This window comes from Myotis myotis, unplaced genomic scaffold (genome assembly GCF_014108235.1).
Source record: "Myotis myotis isolate mMyoMyo1 unplaced genomic scaffold, mMyoMyo1.p scaffold_m19_p_6, whole genome shotgun sequence".
Taxonomy (NCBI): Eukaryota; Metazoa; Chordata; class Mammalia; order Chiroptera; family Vespertilionidae; genus Myotis; species Myotis myotis.
In genome coordinates, this window is record NW_023416368.1 from 3087008 (window position 1) to 3106282 (window position 19275).

Consider the following 19275-nt stretch of genomic DNA (forward strand, 5'->3'; position numbering starts at 1 on the left):
ACACTTCCGGGTTCGTTGGCGATCGTCGCGGGGGCTGTGTGAGCAGGTGCTGGGCCGGTGGGCGGGCTGGGCTGCGGCCCGCGCTGGGCCCGCGATGCTGGGGAGCAGCCCCGCGGCACCGGAGCGCGAGGCTGAGGCCGACGGGGCGGGGGCTGTTCCTGCTCCGCCTGCCATCGACTTCCCGAAGGAGGGCTCGGACCCCAAGTATGACGGTGAGGGACCCGGAATGCCGCGGTGGCCCTTTCCTGGCCGCGTCCACGTTCATTCTCGGGTGCAGCGAGGCTGGCTCCTGGGCCTCGGCCGGTTCCGTGGGGTCCGGGGCCCAGCGGTGCAGTGGGGCGTGGGGGCGGGCGGGCCGTTCGCGTCGGGTCAGCATTTATGGAGACGAGCGGCTGCGGGCGACCCGCTGGCTCGTTTGTGCACATTTCTGCTCGTCTCTCCTCCGCGGACCCAGGGTTTCCGGGGCCCTCCCAGCTCCCAAGCCCCGTGGCTGGGTCCGGCGGGAGCGGGAGCGGTGCCGGCTACTAGGTGGGGCTTTGCAGACCCTGCGGGCTGAACCGTTGGGGCCGAGCTTTGATTTATTGCTTCTGTTGTCTTGCTTCACCGGTCGGGCAGCTGAAGACGTGTCATCGCGAGGCAGTATGCAAAGCCTCCTCTTCTGTACAAACAAACAAACAAACAAACAAACAAAAAAACAACAAGTTTTCATGAGGCTTTTGGTTACTGGGACATACGGTATGTTACTGTCCAACAACATGAAGTGAGAGGTGCTTAGAACAGGGGCTCTAGCCAGTCCGAAGTATCCAGTATTTTAAGGAAAGTGCAGTAGGCTCTTTAATTGCAACTAGTTGTTTTGGCAACTTACTTCACTTGAAAATTTCTATTTATTGATTGTTTTGAGAAGAGTGGGGGAGGGGAGAGAGAGAGAGAGAGAAACATCAATTTGGTGTTCCACCCACTTATGCATTCATTGATTGATTTTTGTATGAGCCCTGACCCGGTGGAACCCACAACCTGGCAATAATCGCACAAATTAAGTTGTGCTATTAAGAATGAATCATTGCCCGGAGTGACTCAGTGGTTGAGCATTGATCTATGAACCAGGAGACCAGGGTTCGATTCCCCGTCAGGGCACATGCCCTCGTTGCAGGCTCTATCCCCAGTGTGGGGAGTGCAGGAGGCAGCTGGTCAGTGAAATTCTCTCGTCATTGATTCTGTCTCCCTCTCCCTTCATCTCTGAAATCAATAGAGATATATTTTAAAAAAGAAGAATGAATACATTGATTCAGGGAGGATTTTACTGTGCAGTGGTTTGAATAGGATGATTATAGAGAAAACACATTCAGTTGAAGCATGAAACAACTGTTAACATGTTAAAATCGATTTAAAGGTGCAAGCCAAGTTGCAAATGTTCTAATTTCTTAAATTCTTCGATTTTCATCCTTAATACCAGCTATAATTCTTGACTCCAGAGGGATACAAAGCAGACCGTGGCAGTTATGAACAGAGGACAGCTGTAAGATAACTATTTTGCAGGGGGCAAACTGATGTTTTCCGTACATAAGGTGGTACTTAGAGCAGCTCCACAGTAAATAGGGTTATGTCATAGAAAAAGTCCCAGCGGTAAACAGGCAAGTCTGCCTGTTCTGTAATGTTGTGATAAGGTTTTCTGCAAACTGAAGATTAGTCTTGAAGGGTGTGATCTTAGATTAGCTTCTAAAAATTCCCTTCTCCTCTGCTACTCATTCTACTGTTGTGTTTACATACTGCCTTTTCTTCCAAAGAAGCCCAGAAGGCCCAGGCCTAATTTATCTTTTTGTGTGGAAATAAGGTCCGTGAGAAATGCAGTAGATGTAAAAACAGAATAGTTAAATGGCTTCTCAAAGGTCTTCTCTCTGATGTGAGGTCACTGTGCCAGTTAATGGTAGAGTCTGAAAATTCAAAACCTAGGTGTCACTCCGAAACCTGTGCTCTGCGGGAGTTTATTGTGTAGGGAGTCATCGGCCTTTGATCAAAGTTACTGTCTTTGATACCCCCTCCCCCGCACCCCCGTCATCTTAGAAGGAGGGCCAACAGTAAGCCCAATGTCAGACTCATTAATTTTTCTTCTTTCACCAGAAATGAGTTTTCTAAAATTGTACCTCAAATTAATCCTTCAGGTTTTTCCCTCGGTTCTTGAACGTCTCCCATCAGGAACAATTCGGTTCTCTACCAAATTGTTCACAGAAAAAATGTCTCCCCTTGGCTGGCATTGCTCAGTGGTTAGAACATTAGCCTGTGCATCAGAAGATCTTGGCTTTGATTCCAGATCAAGGGCACGTATCTGGGTTGCAGGTTCAATCCCCAACCTGGGTTGGGGCTCATGCGGGAGGCAACCAATCGATGTCTGTCTCTGTCTCTCTCTCTCTCTCTCTCTCTCTCTCTCTCTCCCCCTCCCCCCTCCCTCTCCCTGTCTCCCTCCCTCCCCACTCCTCCCTCTCTTCCATTCTCTAGAAATCAATGGAAAAAATATCCTCACTCCTTGGGTGAGGATCACAAAAAATACTTTTAAAAATGTCTCTGTTGTGGACCAAAACTTCAGTTTTTGACCCGACAGCCCTTTCATGCTGATACCTCAGCATGGCAAAAAGCAGCTCTCAGGTAACAAACAAAGGAGAGAATGCTTTTGTTGTTGGAGAACCAACGGATTAGCACAATTTTAGAACATAAAGAGGCCATCAAGAGTGCTCATGTTGCTAAGGGTGTGAGAAAAGCAATGATCACAGGCAGTTGAAGTGGTAGAAAAAGTTGTTGATTTGGATAACGGGGTTGAGGGCATGAGTCGGGGGCAGTGGAGGGATAAGGACACATATGTAATACCTTAATCAATAAAGAAATTTTTTAAAAAAGCAGTGAGCGGTGGAGGCCTCGATAGTGAAAGAGCATCGATGGAGCCTGCTGGCCTCCTGAAAGGCACCCCTGGAACGAGTGCTGAAAGCGACTCCTTTAAGGCTGGAAGGGGGTAGTTTGATAAATTCAAGAAAAGAAGTGCTTGTTTATAGGTTAAACAGTACATTGAACAGTACTGTATACAAAAAAGGTTAAAACAGGGAATCATTTGGGGGTCTGGGACGGATTAATTCAATTTCCATTCTTTCTAGAGGGGAAAAATGATTTGGTTTTTGAACAAATCCCCTCTCGAACAGCCTTCTGGAACTAATTGTGTTCGAGAACCAAGGTTCCACTGTACTGAGAATTCAGTGTCTCATCTTTCCTCTAACAAGCCCTCCTACCAATTTCCGCTCTCATTAACACCCCTTCCTCCCGTTCCTGGTGTTTTAAATCCTGGCCGGTCCCTTTCTTTCTTGCTATTTCTGCGACCTATTCTTTCCTCCATGTTTCTGTCCGGTCGCCTCCTGTACCAGCTGATGACCTTCAGTTGAAGTGCAAAGTCATCTATCCGGTTGGTCTTGTGCAGTGGAAAGAGGACGATGGGCTCGGGAGTTAGTCGGTGTGCCCGCTTACAGATTTCTTACCTTCTCTAGGAGATCAGTGTCCTCATCTGGAGAATGGGAATAGTAACACTTACCTTTTACTGTCCCGTGAGGATGAAATGAGATTGTACATATAAGACACCTGTCCATATGTAGCATATGCTCAAGAGTCAAGTTTTCCTCCTCCTTCCCTTTCTCCTCTGCCAAACTAATGTCTTTATGCCTGGGCCTACGCTGTCCTCGTGACAGGAGGCATCCCCGCTTGTTTGCTTGAATATTCATTCATTCATTCATTTCTACCTTTGTGTACATCACTACTACCAAAACGTTCTCCCTTCCCCCAGTGGCATCTTCCTGCTAGGCTTCCAGCTTCCAGAATTCAACTCAAAGCTCAATTCCAAAAAGTCTGTCTTGATTAACCCCACTCAGCTTAACTACTGTGTTCTTTTTAAAGCCTAGTTTTTATTTATTTTTTTAATATGTCTTTGTTGATTTTAGAGAGAGGAAGGGAGAGGGGTAGAGATAGAAATATCGATGAGCGAGAAGCATAATTGATTGGCTGCCTCCTGCACGCCTGCTGGGGATCAAGCCTTCAACCTGGGCATGTGCCCTGACCGGGAATGGAACCGGTGACCTCTTGGTTTATGGGTGTTGATGCTCAACAACTGAGCCACACCAGGTGGGCTGTGGTGGGTTTTTTCCCTTGAAGTTACATAGTTTGTTTCTTTAATTAGAATGTGTTATTTTGTCATTCTGAGATATGTTTACCATTTATTACAATTTTTCCTTTATTAATTTGTAGAGTCTGATGTTCTAGCAGAACTCCAGGTGTTAAAAGGACCGCAGCAGCAGCAGCCGACCTTCCCTTTTGCAGTTGCCAACCAACTATTGCTTGTTTCTCTGCTGGAACACTTGAGCCATGTGCATGAACCAAACCCATTTCGTTCAAGACAGGTGTTTAAATGTTAGTAAGCATAAATTCATCTTGCTAAATAACACTTGTAAAAGTACTATGGTATTTAATGCTGCGGGTGTATAAAAACTTGAAATAAGTATTAATAGCTTAAATTTTTAAAAATATATATTTACTGATTTCAGAGGGGGAAAGGAGAGAGAGATAGAAACATCAATGATGAGAGAGAATCATTGATCAGCTGTCTCCTGCACGCCCTCTACTGGGGATGGAGCCCGAAACCCGGGCATGTGCCCTGACCTGGAATCGAACTGTGACCTCCTGGTTCATAGGTTGATGCTCAACCACTGAGCCATGCTGGCTGGGCAATATAGTTTATATTTCTTAAAATTCATTTTATATTTTGCTTTGGGTAATTCCTTATGAATATAACTAGAGGCCCGATGATATGTGCAGGGGTCTTGGCCCTCACAGCCTCAGCTGCCTCGGCCCTTGCAGTCCCGGCTTCATCAGGAAGGGGCTTCATCCAGAAGGTCGTTCGGAAGGTCATTCCACCATCTGGTCTAATTAGCATATTAACTCTTTATTATATAGGATTACTTGGTTCCCCGAAAGATTAATAACCATAAAATTGTTCATATTTAAATAAAATATAGGTTTTTTTGTATCTATAACATGATAATCCATATAATGTGTGAAGCTCTCTTATGGTTTAGTCAGTGAACAGGTAAATGAAAATCACAGTTAGTCATTTTGAACCAGGTCTTGACCAGAACGCTGGAACAGCAGTATTTTTGTTGTTGAATAAGAAACTTTTCCTCTACACTAAATACTTTTAACACCAACTGTGTGGTGTTTCTTTTCCTGTACCGCCCAGCTCTCTGTGTTGGTTAAGATATTCCATAATAGAAACAATAGTTAATATTCACTTTTGTTCGTTCTAATCATTTATTTCCACTTCTGCCTTTATTCTTATCACAATGCCTGTTTGCAAAATGAAATATGTTTGAAAATCAGAAGACTACTGTGATTACATTTTTCTTGCCTTTTTAAAAGATGGAGCTTAGTATTTTACTGACCAACCAGGAATGGTTAACAAATGACTGACTGTCCAATGTCAGAGAAGTCAGAATAGATGTGCTCCTGAGCAGTGAGTGTACCAGTTGCTTCACTTTGACCGAATCAATCCCCAGTTGGAATGCGTGTATGAATGGAACTTTTTTCTCATAGAGCAGTGGTTCGCAACCTTCTGGCCCTTTAAATACAGTTCTTCATGTTGTGACCCAACCATAAAATTATTTTCGTTGCTACTTCATAACTGTAATGTTGCTACTGTTATGAATCGTAATGTAAATATCTGATATGCGGGATGGTCTTAGGCGACTCCTGTGAAAGGGTTGTTTGACCGCCACATGAAAGGGGTCGCGACCCACAGGTTGAGAACCGCTGTCATAGAGGCTGTTTTCACTGTGCTCTGTGTACTCTTCAGAAGTGCCATTTTAGCCCAGCCAGATGTGGCTCTGTGGTTGAGCGTTGACCTAAATCTATGAACTAGAAGGTCACGGTTCGATTCCTAGGCAGGACACATGCCTGGGTTGCAGGCTCCATCCCCAGTAGGGGGTGTGCAGGAGGCAGCCAATTGATGATTCTCTTATCGTTGATGTTTCTATCTCTTTCTCCCTGTCCCTTCCTCTCTGAAATAAAAAAATATATATATTAAAAAAAATTACCATTTTATTGATGGCCTTCTAATAATTCTCCGCATTCTTTTTCTAGTACTTTGTCAGACCTTTATCAAAATGGGGCTGCTGTCTTCTTTCACCTGCAGTGATGAGTTTAGCTCATTGAGACTACATCACAACAGAGCCATCACTCATTTAATGAGGTCAGCTAGAGAGAGCGTTCGTCAGGTGAGCTTCAAAATACGTGCTTGGTATGTGACAAAAACGTTTTGATTTCCAGAGGGCTGTATCTTAAAGCGTTATGAAATCCTGGTTATAAAGAGGTTTATAAAATGTTTAATTTGTTTATGTAACAACTATTTATGAACGGCTGCTGTGTGTTCGGCTCTCTGGTACGTGCTGGGGTCCAAGCAGTAAGCAACATAGACAGAATCCCGGCCTCAGGGAGCTTCTGTTGTAAAGAGCAGGTAGTAAACAACGGAACAATGACAATGCGGAAAAATAAGTGGGTTCGATGGTGAGAATGTTAAGGAGAAATAACGCAGGGAAGGGACTTAGAAAATGTGTGAATGTTACGGAGGGTGGCCAGGGAGGGCCGCACTGAGACTCATGTAAGTCAGGAGCTGAGGCTGAGAGGAGGCGCCGCGCAGATGCCTGGAGGGAAAGCACTCGAGTGGAGGCACAGCAGCTCCCCAGTGAGCAGTGTGTCAGGTGTGGGGGAGCAGGATAGGCAGCCGTGTGGCTGGAGTGAGCAGGGGAGCGTGGGGGGCAAGAGGGCAGTAAGGGACGGTGGAGTTGGACAATAGAGTCCGATTTTGAGACCATTTTAATGTCTTTGGTGTTCACGCAGTGGGACAGGCAGCACTGCCGGACTTTGAGCAGAAGAATGGCATCATCTGACTTATGAGTTTAATGGGATCAACCAGCTTCTGTGTTGAGCATAGACTGGGGGGCCACGGGCAAAAGCAGGGGCACTGGTGCATCATGCAGGCAGGAAGCGATGCTGGTGGCTCTGAATGGGTGGTAGCCGTGGAGACGGGAGTTGTCCGTTTCTGCATACTGGTATATTTTGAAGGTAAAAATCACCATTTGCTTATGGTACTCCTTGGTACATTCTCAGCTTTGTCAGTGGGTAGCAAGAATGTAGCTTTTTTAGTAGTGATCTTCTGGTTAAGAGAGAGATATTTTCCATTGTAAACTTTTAGGTAATGTTGAAAAAGCCATTGAGTCTTATTTCTAAATATTGTGTAAGCATTTGAGACTATTGATATGACATTGAATTTTGATAGATTCCTTATTCCATAAAATTTTCAAAATGCTTTTAAAAATAATTTTTTTATTTTAGGATCCTTGTGAGGATAGTTCTCATATTCCGAAGATCAGGTGTGTATCAAATACTTTTGTGATTATTTAAGTATTACTATTAAGTCAGGATTAAGAATCAATCCTGAATTAATCAGAAATGAGTTTTGAGTTTAAAAATACTATATTTAGTATAGTTTATGCAAATTAAAAAACTTTGTTCTCGGCAATTAATTACTGCTCCAAGATTTGCTTTAATTCTCATTTCCCTCCTTTAATAAAAAATAAAAAAGGTTTTTTTGTTGTTTTGCTTTAAAATTTTTTTTCTTCATTTTTGATCCCCTGCTCTCCTCATTCACTGTGGATTCCATAAGCCCCAGCCTTAGTGCAGGGCACTGATATCTGGTCTCTGTCAGGGAAAACCATTGAATGTTGCCTGTATTTAGGAAGTGTTAATATAAAATCTGTAACTTGTCTGGAAATTTCAATGACTTTCTCACTTCGCTAATCTTTTGCCTGTTTAGTTAGTCATTGAGTACTTATTACTGGTAAAATACTTAAAATTAGATTAATGATTTTAATCTAAATCAGGTTTTCATTTTGCTATCATATCAACCTGTCAATTTGCTTAGCAAATGTTTTTTTCATAGAGAATGAAAAATTGCATTAAAATATTTTTATTGACCTCAGAGAGGAAGGGAGAGGGAGAAAGAGGGAGAAACATCAGTGATGAGGGAGAATCATCAGTCGGCTGCCTCCTGCATGCTCCGCACTGGGGATCGAGCCCCAGGCATGTTCCCTGACCAGGAATCAAATCGTGACCTCTTGGTTCATGGGTTGACATTCAGCCAGTGAGCCACACTGGCCGCTCAAAATTTTCATTTTAGCTCATCCTTTCCAAGTCACCACAATTTAGTGATGAAGGAAGTTAGAAGGTCAGTAGTAAAACAGGGAACATGAACTGCCTAGAACATTCTGATGTGCTCATGCTCTAATATTGGCTGTTTGTTTTAACTTTCAGATCAAGGGAAGTAGCCTTTGAAGCACAGACTTCACGTTACTTAAATGAGTTTGAAGAGGTTTCCATCTTAGGAAAAGGTGGATATGGAAGAGTATACAAGGTTGTTTTCCGCATGTCTTTTTTGACCTACTGCTTTAAATAAATGTATTGAGAAGTTCTTTTCAATATTGAAAGTTGTTTTCAATATTGAAAGTAGGCAATTTCTAGGCAGTTCCTAGAAATTGTGTATATTTACTTTTCACCAAGATTCGTCATTTATGGGGAAGTGGGCAGGTTTTCATTTTTTCCTAACCACATTGGTGGGTTGGTGGATTCTGGAAACTGAGTTTTTGTCCTATAGTTACCTTTTATTTATTTATTTTTTTTATTAAGGAAAATATTTTTTATCATATCAACCTGTCAATTTGATTTATTGATTTTCCACAGAGAGGAATGGAGAAGGATAGAGAGTTAGAAACACCGATCAGCTGCCTCCTGAAGAACCCCCACTGGGGATGTGCCCGCAACCAAGGTACATGCCCTTGACCGGAATCGAACCCGGGACCCTTGAGTCCGCAGGCCGACGCTCTATTCGCTGAGCCAAACCGGTTAGGGCCTATAGTTACCTTTTATATAGAATGTTTTACTGAAAAGAATTGTGCTACTGTTTTTTGGGCTTCACAGAGCCCTTTGGCCAACACTGCCATTCTTCCGACCGGGGGCTTCTGGGAGTTGGCCTCTCCTTGCATTTGAAAACCTGTTGTCCAGCTGAGCACGGCTGACTTCCCTGACCATAGCAAAGCGCTCAGTGTTTTTACCTTAATTTTACCTCTCTGGCTCGTTTGGATGGTCTAAGTTCAGGTTAAAGAACTTTCCTTATTCGGTTGAAATTTAATGACACAATATACTTTGTCTTTTTCTCTACTTTTTAGGTCAGGAATAAATTAGATGGTCAGTATTATGCGATTAAGAAAATCCTGATTAAGGGTGCAACTAAGACAGATTGCATGAAGGTAAGATTTAAAAAATGTATTTATTTTGAATAATTGAGTATTTGTTTTTTTGAAATAGTTGTTGTATGTGTGTGTGTGTGAGAAAGAGTGTATTTGGCAAATACTAGGTGTATGGCTTGCCAGTTTACTAAGAATGAGTTACAGTAACAGTCTTCTCCCTAACATGCCGTGTGGTCCTGGACAAATTACTTAGTCCTCCAAGTCACGTCTATCTTCTGCCCTTGACAACAGGTTTTATTTACCTTGTGAACTGGACTTCGTTATAGGAGAATGAGTGTAAATGAACTATGCAAAGCATAAAGTGCCATGTATATGTAAGTTTAGTGGCTATAACAATTGCTTTGGTCTCTCATAAAGATATTCCCGTTATTTTAACATCGTTTAGATTGCTTGTACAGAGGGCTTTTTCTGTTTGCTCTATTTGACACCATGAGCATTTAACAACTTGCCAGTGAAAGCTCGGTCTAATGATGCTTCTCCTTCAGGTTCTACGGGAAGTGAAGGTGCTGGCGGGCCTTCAGCACCCTAACATTGTGGGCTATCACACTGCTTGGATTGAGCATGTCCATGTGGCCCAAACACAAGGTAAGTTTCAGATTAGATAGAGTTGAAGGCTGGCAAAGCTCATTCTTTTATGTTTTTTACATTTTAAAAAATATTAAAAGGCACAAAAAGACTATTTTGTGAAAATTATATGAAATTGCTCATTTCAGTGCCAATAAATACAGTTTATTAGCACACAGGCTCATATATAGGTGTTGTCTGTGGCTGCTTTTGTCCACAGTAGTGGAGTTGAGTAGCCGCAGCAGAGTCTCAGAGCCCGAGAAACCTGACCAATTGGTCAGGTCCTGCACAGAGAGTTTGCTGACCCCTCGTGTAGAGGAACAGCTGTTTTATAGGTCCTTATATGTGCCAGTGGTTTGAATAAGCTTGTATTGTACTTTGCCAGAAGATCATGACATTTTCTATTTTTTGTTAATCCTTACCTGAGGATCTTTTTTCCATTGATTTTTAGAGAGTGGAAGGGAGGGGGAGAGACACAGAGAGAGAAACAATGATATGAGAGAGATACATTGATTGGTTGCCTTCCACATGAACCCCAACCGATGACTGGAGATCAAACCTGCACCTCAGTATATGCCCTTGACCGGAATCAAACCCAGGACCCTTCAGTCCGTGGCCGATGCTCTATCCACTGAGCCATAGTGGCCAAGACAGTCATGATGTTTTTAGATAGGTTGTTTCATTTGGCATTATTTGTATATTTTAGCTCTGCCTTTGACTATGAATTAGGAAATTGGGCTGCTTAAGGATTTGTTTCTGTTTTTATTCAGCAGATAGAATTTCTGTTCAGTTGCCATCTCTGAAAGTGATCTCCGCCCAGGAGGGCGACAGGTATGTGCACTGGTGTAGCCTTTGCAGGTTGACATAACCTGTCACCTGCATTGGGTTGCCTTTGTTTTTTGCTGTTACGAGTTCAGGAATGTTTTAGACTTCGTTTTTGCTTATTTTCATTACGAAATGTTAAATTATTTCCTTCCCTTAGATATTTCCTGTTAGAATTTTAAATAAACGTAGTTGCTAGGTAGATTTGATGATTCCCCCCAACCCCCAGGGCTTTACCAGTAAGAATTACATAGGCCTGAAGGAACAGTCGAGTTACTCTTGATCTTTTTTTTACATTGATTATTAATTATTATTTTTCCTGTTTTTCCCCCTCCAGAGATCAATATGATGTTAAAAATGATGAAAGTAACAGCTCATCCATTATCTTCGCCGAGTTGACCTCAGAAAAAGAAAAACTCTTACGAGAGTCTGGCATTGAAAATCAGAATAACAAATTGGTGAACTATTCCCCCAATCTAGTCACAAGAGATGCCAGTGGATTTGAATTATCCATTGGGCTCCAGGAAAATGGCCTGGCTGAGTGGTCTTCGAGATCGATGGCTGCGAATCAGCTGCCACTTCGGCTTAATTCAGACTTGGAGGGGAATTTCACATCCACTGAGGACTCGTCTGAAGAAAACTTAAACATGGTGGGACAGACAGAGGTAGATTCCTGTTTACTCATAATAATTGTACAGCGGACTGCGATTAGATATGGCCGCCCCTCTTCCTCAGCTGACTTCCCACCTGTTGTTCCTCCCTCTCTGCTTAGCCCTTCTGTCCCGTGTTCAGTCTCTTCTGTCCACATTCCCTATGTATTTGAACTTCACACGTTCCCTTAGTTAACTCGCCCTTTTCTGGGTCATTCCTTCCTCTAGATAGTATCATATATGTTCCCTGGAGTGGGAAGCATGGTGCACAGTCTGTTTCTGTTGTATGTTAACACTGGGTTATAAATATATATTTATGCAGAAAGATTTTCTACATTTGAAACATGGCTTTCAGAGGGTTCGAGTAGGATTACCAGGTCATGTTTCAGGCAACTCTTGTTGAGGGCTACACTGATGCACTGGTGAGACTCCATCGTACTCGCTCCAGTGTCAGGTATTAGTGTTAAGAAATCTGAAGATTAACAGGGTCTGCACATAACTGGTCATACTAGATTACAAAGCTGTGTACACACGCAGAACTAATGCTTACTGTCCGGGAACACGTGGCCGCGTGCATGTGATTCTTTATGTACAGTGTGAAGCCAACCAAACTGTCTGTATGCTGTGGGGTGTACACAGAGGAGCAGGTAGCATATAGCTGTCCTTTTATACTTGACTAGAGGGGGCCCAGTGCACAAAATTCGTGCACAGGTAGGGTCCCTAGGCCTGGCCGGCGATAAGGGCCGCCAGCTGGGGCTTTCCTTCCTCCTGCTGCCAGCTGCCGGCTGGGGCCTTCCTTCATTCCGCGCCACCCCCTAGTGGTCAGCGCACATCATAGCAAGTGGTCGAACCCCTGGTCGGTTGAACTCCCGAGGGGACAATTTGCATATTAGCCTTTTATTATATAGGATTTTAGCTTTCAGAACTTTATGTAGAGAGCAGACCAAACAGTTTCAATGCCTCAGTGTCACATGTGAGAGCTTCTCCCTTTTGACACGGCCTAACTGCAGCAGGTCTACCCCTGCCCACTGGGAATATGACACACAGTTTTAAGTATTGCTTTCCTTCTCCATCTCCTTCACTAGACTTTGGGCATTGTGGGCAGGCCTAAGTGTCACTTTTATCCTCATCACTCAGGCCAGTGCTTGGCCTAGAGTAGGCAAGTGAGTATTTGTTGGCTAAACGAATACTGTGAGTGGTACAGAGATGGGACCAGTGTTGTGTCGCCCTCTAGATGCAATACCACCTGATGCTGCACATCCAGATGCAGCTGTGTGAGCTCTCCCTGTGGGACTGGATCGTGGAGAGGAACAGGCGGAGCCGGGAGTGTGTGGATGAGTCTGCCTGTAAGTACCATGCGGCTCTGCAGGTGCGGGGCTGGGGGATAAAGACAGGAGGACCCGCCGCCTCCTGCTGCCAGGTCTTTAGATGGAGAAAAAAAAATCTTTTAAACCAAAGAAACAAGCTTATTTCAACATGTTTCAAAAACAAATAGTAATTGGAAGTTAATTTTCTCTGTGATAGATACATAGTTTATTGATATTTAAGCAGTAATGTGCTAGAATTTAGGAAACTGATTTAGGGTGGAAAAGGTCTTTAAAATTTTTTTAAGGAAAAAATTTAAATACTTGTTTTTATTTTTTTAACCTGCAAATGTGGTATTCTTACAAAAAGAAACCATAAAAGAAACCATTATAGGAAGGCATGTGGTCAAAAGTTTGTTTCCCTCAAGCTCCAGATCCCATTCCCTCCCCTCCAGTTGTATATTCCCTAGAAATGCTATCAAGTTAATATATACGTGTGTGTGTATGTATCCTCACCCAAGGATATGTTTTTATTGATTTTAGAGAGAGGAAGGGAGAGGGAGAGAAGGGAGATGGATGTGAGAGAGAAACATCAATTGGTTGCCTCCTATATATACCCCAACTGGGAATTGAACCTGCAACCAGGATATATGCCCTGACCAGCAATCAAACCCTCGACCTTTTGGTGTATGGAATGACACTACAGCCAACTGTGCCACACCAGCCAGGGAGTCATGTTAATATATATATTTAAAAATATATATTTTTATTGATTTCAGAGAGAAAGGGAGAATGGAGAGAGAGAGAGAAACATCAGTGATGAGAGAGTATCATTGATCGGCTGTTTCTTGCACGCCCCTTGCTGGGGATCAAGCCCACAACCCCGGGCATGTGCCCTGACCTGGAATTGAACGGGTTACCTATTGGTGCATGGGTCAGTGCACAACCATTGAGCCACACTGGCCGGGCTAGCAGGCAAATTTTTAAGTTGATAATTTTGTATGGCCCTTGAATAATGTTAAAATATCCACATAGTCCTTGGCAGAAAAAAGTTTCCTCTCTCCTGTTTAGTGGAACCATTGCTTTTACACACACGCGTGTGTACACATATCCACACACACACACAGATCCCTAAGTTGTATGCTAGGTAGTATAAAGGACGGTGTGGAGTGGGTGTGAGCTGTTTATAACAGAGTGGGCGCATTCGGGGTGGAGAAGGGGCCTACAGTGTTCTTGTTCTTGAAGGTCAACAATAGGTTGAGGGTTTAAAATGACTTGAATACAGAAGAGCTAGTAAGTTCCCACTATATTACTAAACTTCCTTGGCTGGAAACTTCAGGATGTTTTTTTAATCAATTTTTTTTTTAAATTTTAGTCTTACAAACCTCTCCACCCTCTAAATTCATATGCTCTGTCATCATATTAACAGATGAATTATTCAGTCATTTCCTTTTTCCCCATATGCTTCATTTGTCAGCCATTTTTAGAAAAGTGCATTCTAAATCCGGATGATGCAGCTCACCCTTTGGGGTGAACATAACTTACCTTCTTACTCTATTATTTGTACTAGAATCTCCAATCCACAGTGGGCCAGGATACCAGACTTATTAGCATGAAACCCAGGGTGGCAGGGGTTGAAGGGGACTTAAACGTGAATTAGTCTGGCCACCTGGTGCCTGGGAATTGCTTACTAATTGCCACGGGGGCTCTGAGTGAAATGGGAGGTCCTTTCTGGTGACAGACTCCATCGAAGGTGGGCGCTAGTGTTCGATGGCAGCTTTACTAGCTGAGGAGCCCTCTGGGTTTGAACCATTTTTTGGAGTGTTGACTTTGTTGAAAATCTGAATGTTGTCTAGGTGTCAGATGTTAATGTATTTAGATAATTAACATTTAGATATTAATGAGTAAAAAAAAATTAGAGAAAGAAAAAACATTTTTTTTTTTTTAACTTCAGGTCCTTACGTTATGGCCAGTGTGGCAACAAAAATTTTTCAAGAATTGGTGGAAGGTGTATTTTACATCCATAGCATGGGGGTTGTGCACAGAGACCTGAAGGTAAGTGGCAAAGATGAAATCATTGAAAACTTATCGGGGCTGACTTGCGTTGATTCATTGAATGAAGGGGACTAGGTGCCCTAGGTCATTTATCTGGAAGAGTGCCATTGCTTTCATGTAAATCATCATTTTTTAGGTCCAGAACATAAAAACTTGACTGAATTTAAAAGCAGTAAACTTCGGGCATTTGAATATTCTCACTGTTTTTCCGGTAGTAAGTGTGTTCTACATGCTGCTATAATTGATGATGCTAAGTGTATTTAATGCTGACAAAAATATTCATCTATTAATTCAATCTTAGAGGTAAAGTCTGTTTTTATAATTATCTATCTTAAAGGAAATTTAACATAGAAAATTTCATTCTGCTGTTTTCAAAATCTATAGTTACTATTCCAACATCTATCCACAAAACACTATCAAGAAAGAGAGAACATATATTTACTTCTTTGGCTGAGAGTTTTAAATTAAGTTGCTTACCTTTCAGGCAAAATTTAAAACATGAAAAATGCATTTAAAAGAATATCTAGAGACAAAAAGGTAATATGCAAATCATTTTATTTTTTGAAGAAGTTTAAGAACCAGTAGTTTGTACATTTGGGATGGATGAGGCCAATGGATTGTTTTCTGGGTACCAGTCTAGCCGGAAACCGCGATTGGAGTCCTGAAATCCTGTGGCACTGTGACCTGAGGCCTTATTTCAAGAGGGAAGCCAGGTCGTAATACCCGTACACAGAATTCCAGAGCTTCTCGGGGAGGAGGCGCTGCACATGCTGTTTGTAGCTCTCCCCATAGATGTTCCTGATGCTTCTCTTACAGATGTCCTCTAGGGAGAAGGGTTTTTGCGACAACTTGATTAGGGATTCCCTTAAGAGTTGGAACTCTGATAGCATGAGTCCTGCAGGCAGAATTCCTTGGTTATTGGTCAGTCTCAAGGGGTAAGAGCGGTAAAGCAACTTGGCAAGCAGCGCCGTGTCCCTGATGTTGGAGCTGCGCTGGAGGTACATGTGTATGGGAGATTCCCCGTTTTTTGTGAGGATGTTAATGTTGGCTTCAAATTCAAGCAAGAGATCGATGACTGTCTCTCTGCCGGCAAAACATGCCTCGTGGATGGCTGTTTGGCCCTTGTGGTCCTGGACATTGACTTCGGCTCCGTGAGTCAGCAGCAGCCGGATGCAGCTCAGCCCTGCTGCCAGCACTCGGCCCGCTTTGCTGGACGCGGCGCACACCGCCAGCTTCAGGGCCGTGTTCCCCGTGAAAGGGACGGCGTAGTTGACGTTGGCTCCACAGGCAATGAGTGTTTCCATCATCTCCTTGTTCAGTATATCTGCAGCCATGTGCAGGGGAGTCATGCTGGATTCATTAATGGCATTCACCTGGGCACCGTTTTGGGCTAAAATGGAGAGGACTGGGTAGGTCCCGTATCTTATCGCCAGGTGGAGGGCGGAGTGCTTGTGGCTGTTGTTCACCCGAGCGTTCACTTGGGCTCTGTGCTCACACAGGATGCGGAGACACGTCACGGCGTTGTTCTGAATGTCCGCCAGGAGCCTTTGGATTCTGTTCCCTGGCTTTGTCTGGACGGTAGAGGTGATTGGCCAGTGCAGTAGCATCAGGTGAAGTGTGGTGAGGCCTCGTGTGTCCCTGAAATAGGTAGTGAGCGCTGGTTACACTGAATAAATAGTGGAAATGGCTCTACGCGGGGAATTAGTGGTCAAAAAGGTGACATTTATTTAACGTAATCCCCGCCCTGCCCTGCCCTGCCCGGTTTGGCTCAGTGGATAGAGCGTTGGCCTGCGGACTGTAGAGTCCCAGGTTCGATTCCAGTCAAGGGCATATACCTTGGTTGCAGGCACGTCCCCAGTAGGAGGTGTGCAGGAGGCAGCTGATCCATGTTTCTCATCGATATTTCTAACTCTCTACCCCCTCCCTTCCTCTCTGTAAAAATCAATAAGATATATATTTTTAAAAATAATAAGTAAAGTAATCCCCACCCTTACTTAGTTAAAAAAAGTGTGTGTAAATCTCATTGCTGTTTAATTTTTCAGGATATCACAGCGTTTGGGGGGGGATGCATCAGTGCACGGGGGCCCAGCTTCCGCTGGCAGCTTGTTTTTACTTTGTTCCTCCTGCAAGGGTTGGGCCTCTTCAGGGCTGTGTCTCAGTGTTCTTGGCACCGCAGCTCCTCAGTGCGGAGCTGAGTTCTGTGGACTTGGGTGCGATCGGCTCTGCATCTGTCCCTGGGCCTGATGCTCCCTGTGTGTGTGGGTGGATTAGATCGGTGGTCGCCAACCTTTTGGACCTCACGGACCACCAGTGGTTCTCGGACCACTGGTTGGCGACTGCTGGATTAGATGACAGGGTTGAATCTGGAAACCCACAGCCACTCTGCACTTAGGCCAGGGGTGGGCAAACTTTTTGACTCGAGGGCCACAATGGGTTCTTAAACTGGACCGGAGGGCCGGAACAAAAGCATGGATGGAGTGTTTGTGTGAACTAATATAAATTCAAAGTAAACATCATTACATAAAAGGGTACGGTCTTTTTTTTTTTAGTTTTATTCATTTCAAACGGGCCGGATCCGGCTTGCGGGCCGTAGTTTGCCCATGGCTGACTTAGGCCCATCCGTCTTCATTCCCTGCTTCCACCCGGGTGGATGCATGTTTTACAATCTGGCCCTCATCTGCTTTTTCCTGACATCTCTCAGGATTGCCTCCAAAAGCCCTTTGTTGTGGCAGAGAAAGGGGGAAGGGTTATTCGGAACTACTGCTGAGCGCTTAGTATTCGCGATGCTTTAAGTGGGCTGACTGATTTGTGTTCTTGCATTCCCCCCCTCCCCCGCCCTTTTTCAGAGTATCTCCTCTAATTAGCAAAGAAATTGGTTTGTTCAAAACAAGATAATTTCTAGGCCACAACTCCTGCAGAGCGGATGAGCCCAGACATGACTGGGAAAGCTAACGTCTAGGTCACGTGTCTCCTCATTAAGAAGTGGCCACCTGTTGAGTTACTTACCTTACTTCCGGGTCAGCACCGTGTTCTAACAAACAGTGCAAGCTCTGTGCCTTGCGGTGCTCGGCAGCCAGGTGGATGGGGATGATGGACTGCGTCTGCTTCAGGGGGAAGAATCCAAGTCCGTTACAAGCGTCCTGTGTGGTTAGAACAGGGTGTTAGCTTGCCAGTCCAGAGCAAGCCAGTGGTCTGTGTGTCTCAGGGCAGCACTTCTCTGCTATGTGCATTGACATTTTCCTTTTCTTTGGCCTGTTTTCCGTGACCCAAAGCCAGTGAATTTTATGAATGTTATAAAATCTGTGTGTTAAAGGAAGGCAGATTTACCAAGGCAACAAAATAACTCGCTCGGAGCTTTTAAAGTTGGTTGTTGCGAGGAGCTCATGGTGTGAAATGAATGACAATTGCTATTAAGCTGCTTCGTCCTTAAACTAACCCGCAAGGTGATTGACAAGTAGGTTTTGGGTTTTTTAAGGTTTTGCCATAGTATCAGCAGTAAAACCTACACTTCCAGGGTTTCAGAGATAAGCAGCAAATACTCTGTCTATGATTAGCAGAGGAGTTTATGCTGGGTCTTAAAAATGTATATGTAAGTAGTGGCTTTACAGCATGGCTGCAAGGTAAGAGGGCAGAGTAAAGGAGAGGGTCACTTTTCAAAGGAAATAAATGATAATGGTAATAATTATTTTATAAACATTTAGAAAATGAAAAGTTATACGTAAAAGGGAAAAGAGAATTCCATCCCAAGGACCCAGTGACCACTGGCATGTTTGAGAGGCGACGCTAATGCCCCTCCAACCGAACGAGCGCTGGTCTTTTCCCTCATCAGTATGGTAACTGGAAGGGCGGTGTGGGCTGCTGGCGGGAGTGGCTGGCACACGCTGTCCAGCCGCGGCCTGGTGGGGACCGACAGCCAGGAGGTTGAATGAGTTCACAAGAACTTGATGGGGGTCCTTTCAAAGCACCACGAGTCTTTTCTCTAAAAGTGATGGAGCAGAGAGGAGGGTACCTGCGTCAGAAGTAACCCGCAGCTGGTGGAGTTGGCCAGGACCGTCAGGGGCTGGTTGACGGGGTGGCTGCGCAGCAGGGCCTGGATGGCAGCGCAGTCCTCTGTCATGATGGCTTCGTAGAGTCTGGCGTGGACCACTTCACGTGGGCCCTCCTCCAGGGACTGGGCCCCGTCGGCGACCAGCTCCCTGCTGCCTCTCTTGACTATGTTTCCCATGAGAAACACGTAAGATTGAGGACTTCAGAGGTCAGGGAAACTTGTTGCGGAATTGGTCAGTTTCTGAGTCTTTATGATTCCTCAGTTCAGTTCTAGAACTGTTCTAGAATTGTTGAGAGCCGTATCCATGAACACGACTCGTTTCTGTATCAGAGCCAGACTTTTTCATACTTTGTTCCTATCTCACATGATGTCAAATATAAGCACAGGTTTTAGGCCTTCCTACTTGATCACAAAAACATACCCAAATTATCTTACATGTAAGGCTCTAT

The 19275-nt window shown here is 44.1% G+C and overlaps 2 protein-coding genes across 4 annotated transcripts in view; one reads left to right on the forward strand and one right to left on the reverse strand.

Moving 5' to 3' along the window:
• EIF2AK1 (eukaryotic translation initiation factor 2 alpha kinase 1) overlaps positions 1-19275 on the forward strand; it is a 27741-nt gene continuing 8466 nt past the window's right edge. Inside the window, exons 1-12 of one of the 3 annotated variants that reach the window (XM_036313022.1) lie at positions 81-212; positions 1454-1516; positions 4276-4437; positions 6163-6296; positions 7414-7451; positions 8392-8491; positions 9303-9383; positions 9869-9968; positions 10718-10778; positions 11107-11434; positions 12654-12765; positions 14678-14778. In XM_036313022.1, coding sequence (XP_036168915.1) covers positions 6186-6296; positions 7414-7451; positions 8392-8491; positions 9303-9383; positions 9869-9968; positions 10718-10778; positions 11107-11434; positions 12654-12765; positions 14678-14778 — 1032 coding nt within the window. In that variant the 5' untranslated portion in view covers positions 81-212; positions 1454-1516; positions 4276-4437; positions 6163-6185. Of the gene's footprint in view, positions 213-1453; positions 1517-4275; positions 4438-6162; positions 6297-7413; positions 7452-8391; positions 8492-9302; positions 9384-9868; positions 9969-10717; positions 10779-11106; positions 11435-12653; positions 12766-14677; positions 14779-19275 lie in introns of all 3 variants that reach the window. The other 2 variants (XM_036313020.1, XM_036313021.1) reach the window with 2 other exon arrangements.
• ANKRD61 (ankyrin repeat domain 61) lies at positions 15327-19107 on the reverse strand. Its single transcript, XM_036313035.1, has 3 exons — positions 18788-19107; positions 17785-17918; positions 15327-16416 (listed from the first exon to the last, which is right to left on the reverse strand). The coding sequence occupies exons 1-3, from the start codon at positions 19001-19003 to the stop codon at positions 15471-15473; spliced, it is 1296 nt and encodes a 431-aa protein (XP_036168928.1). The 5' UTR covers positions 19004-19107; the 3' UTR covers positions 15327-15470.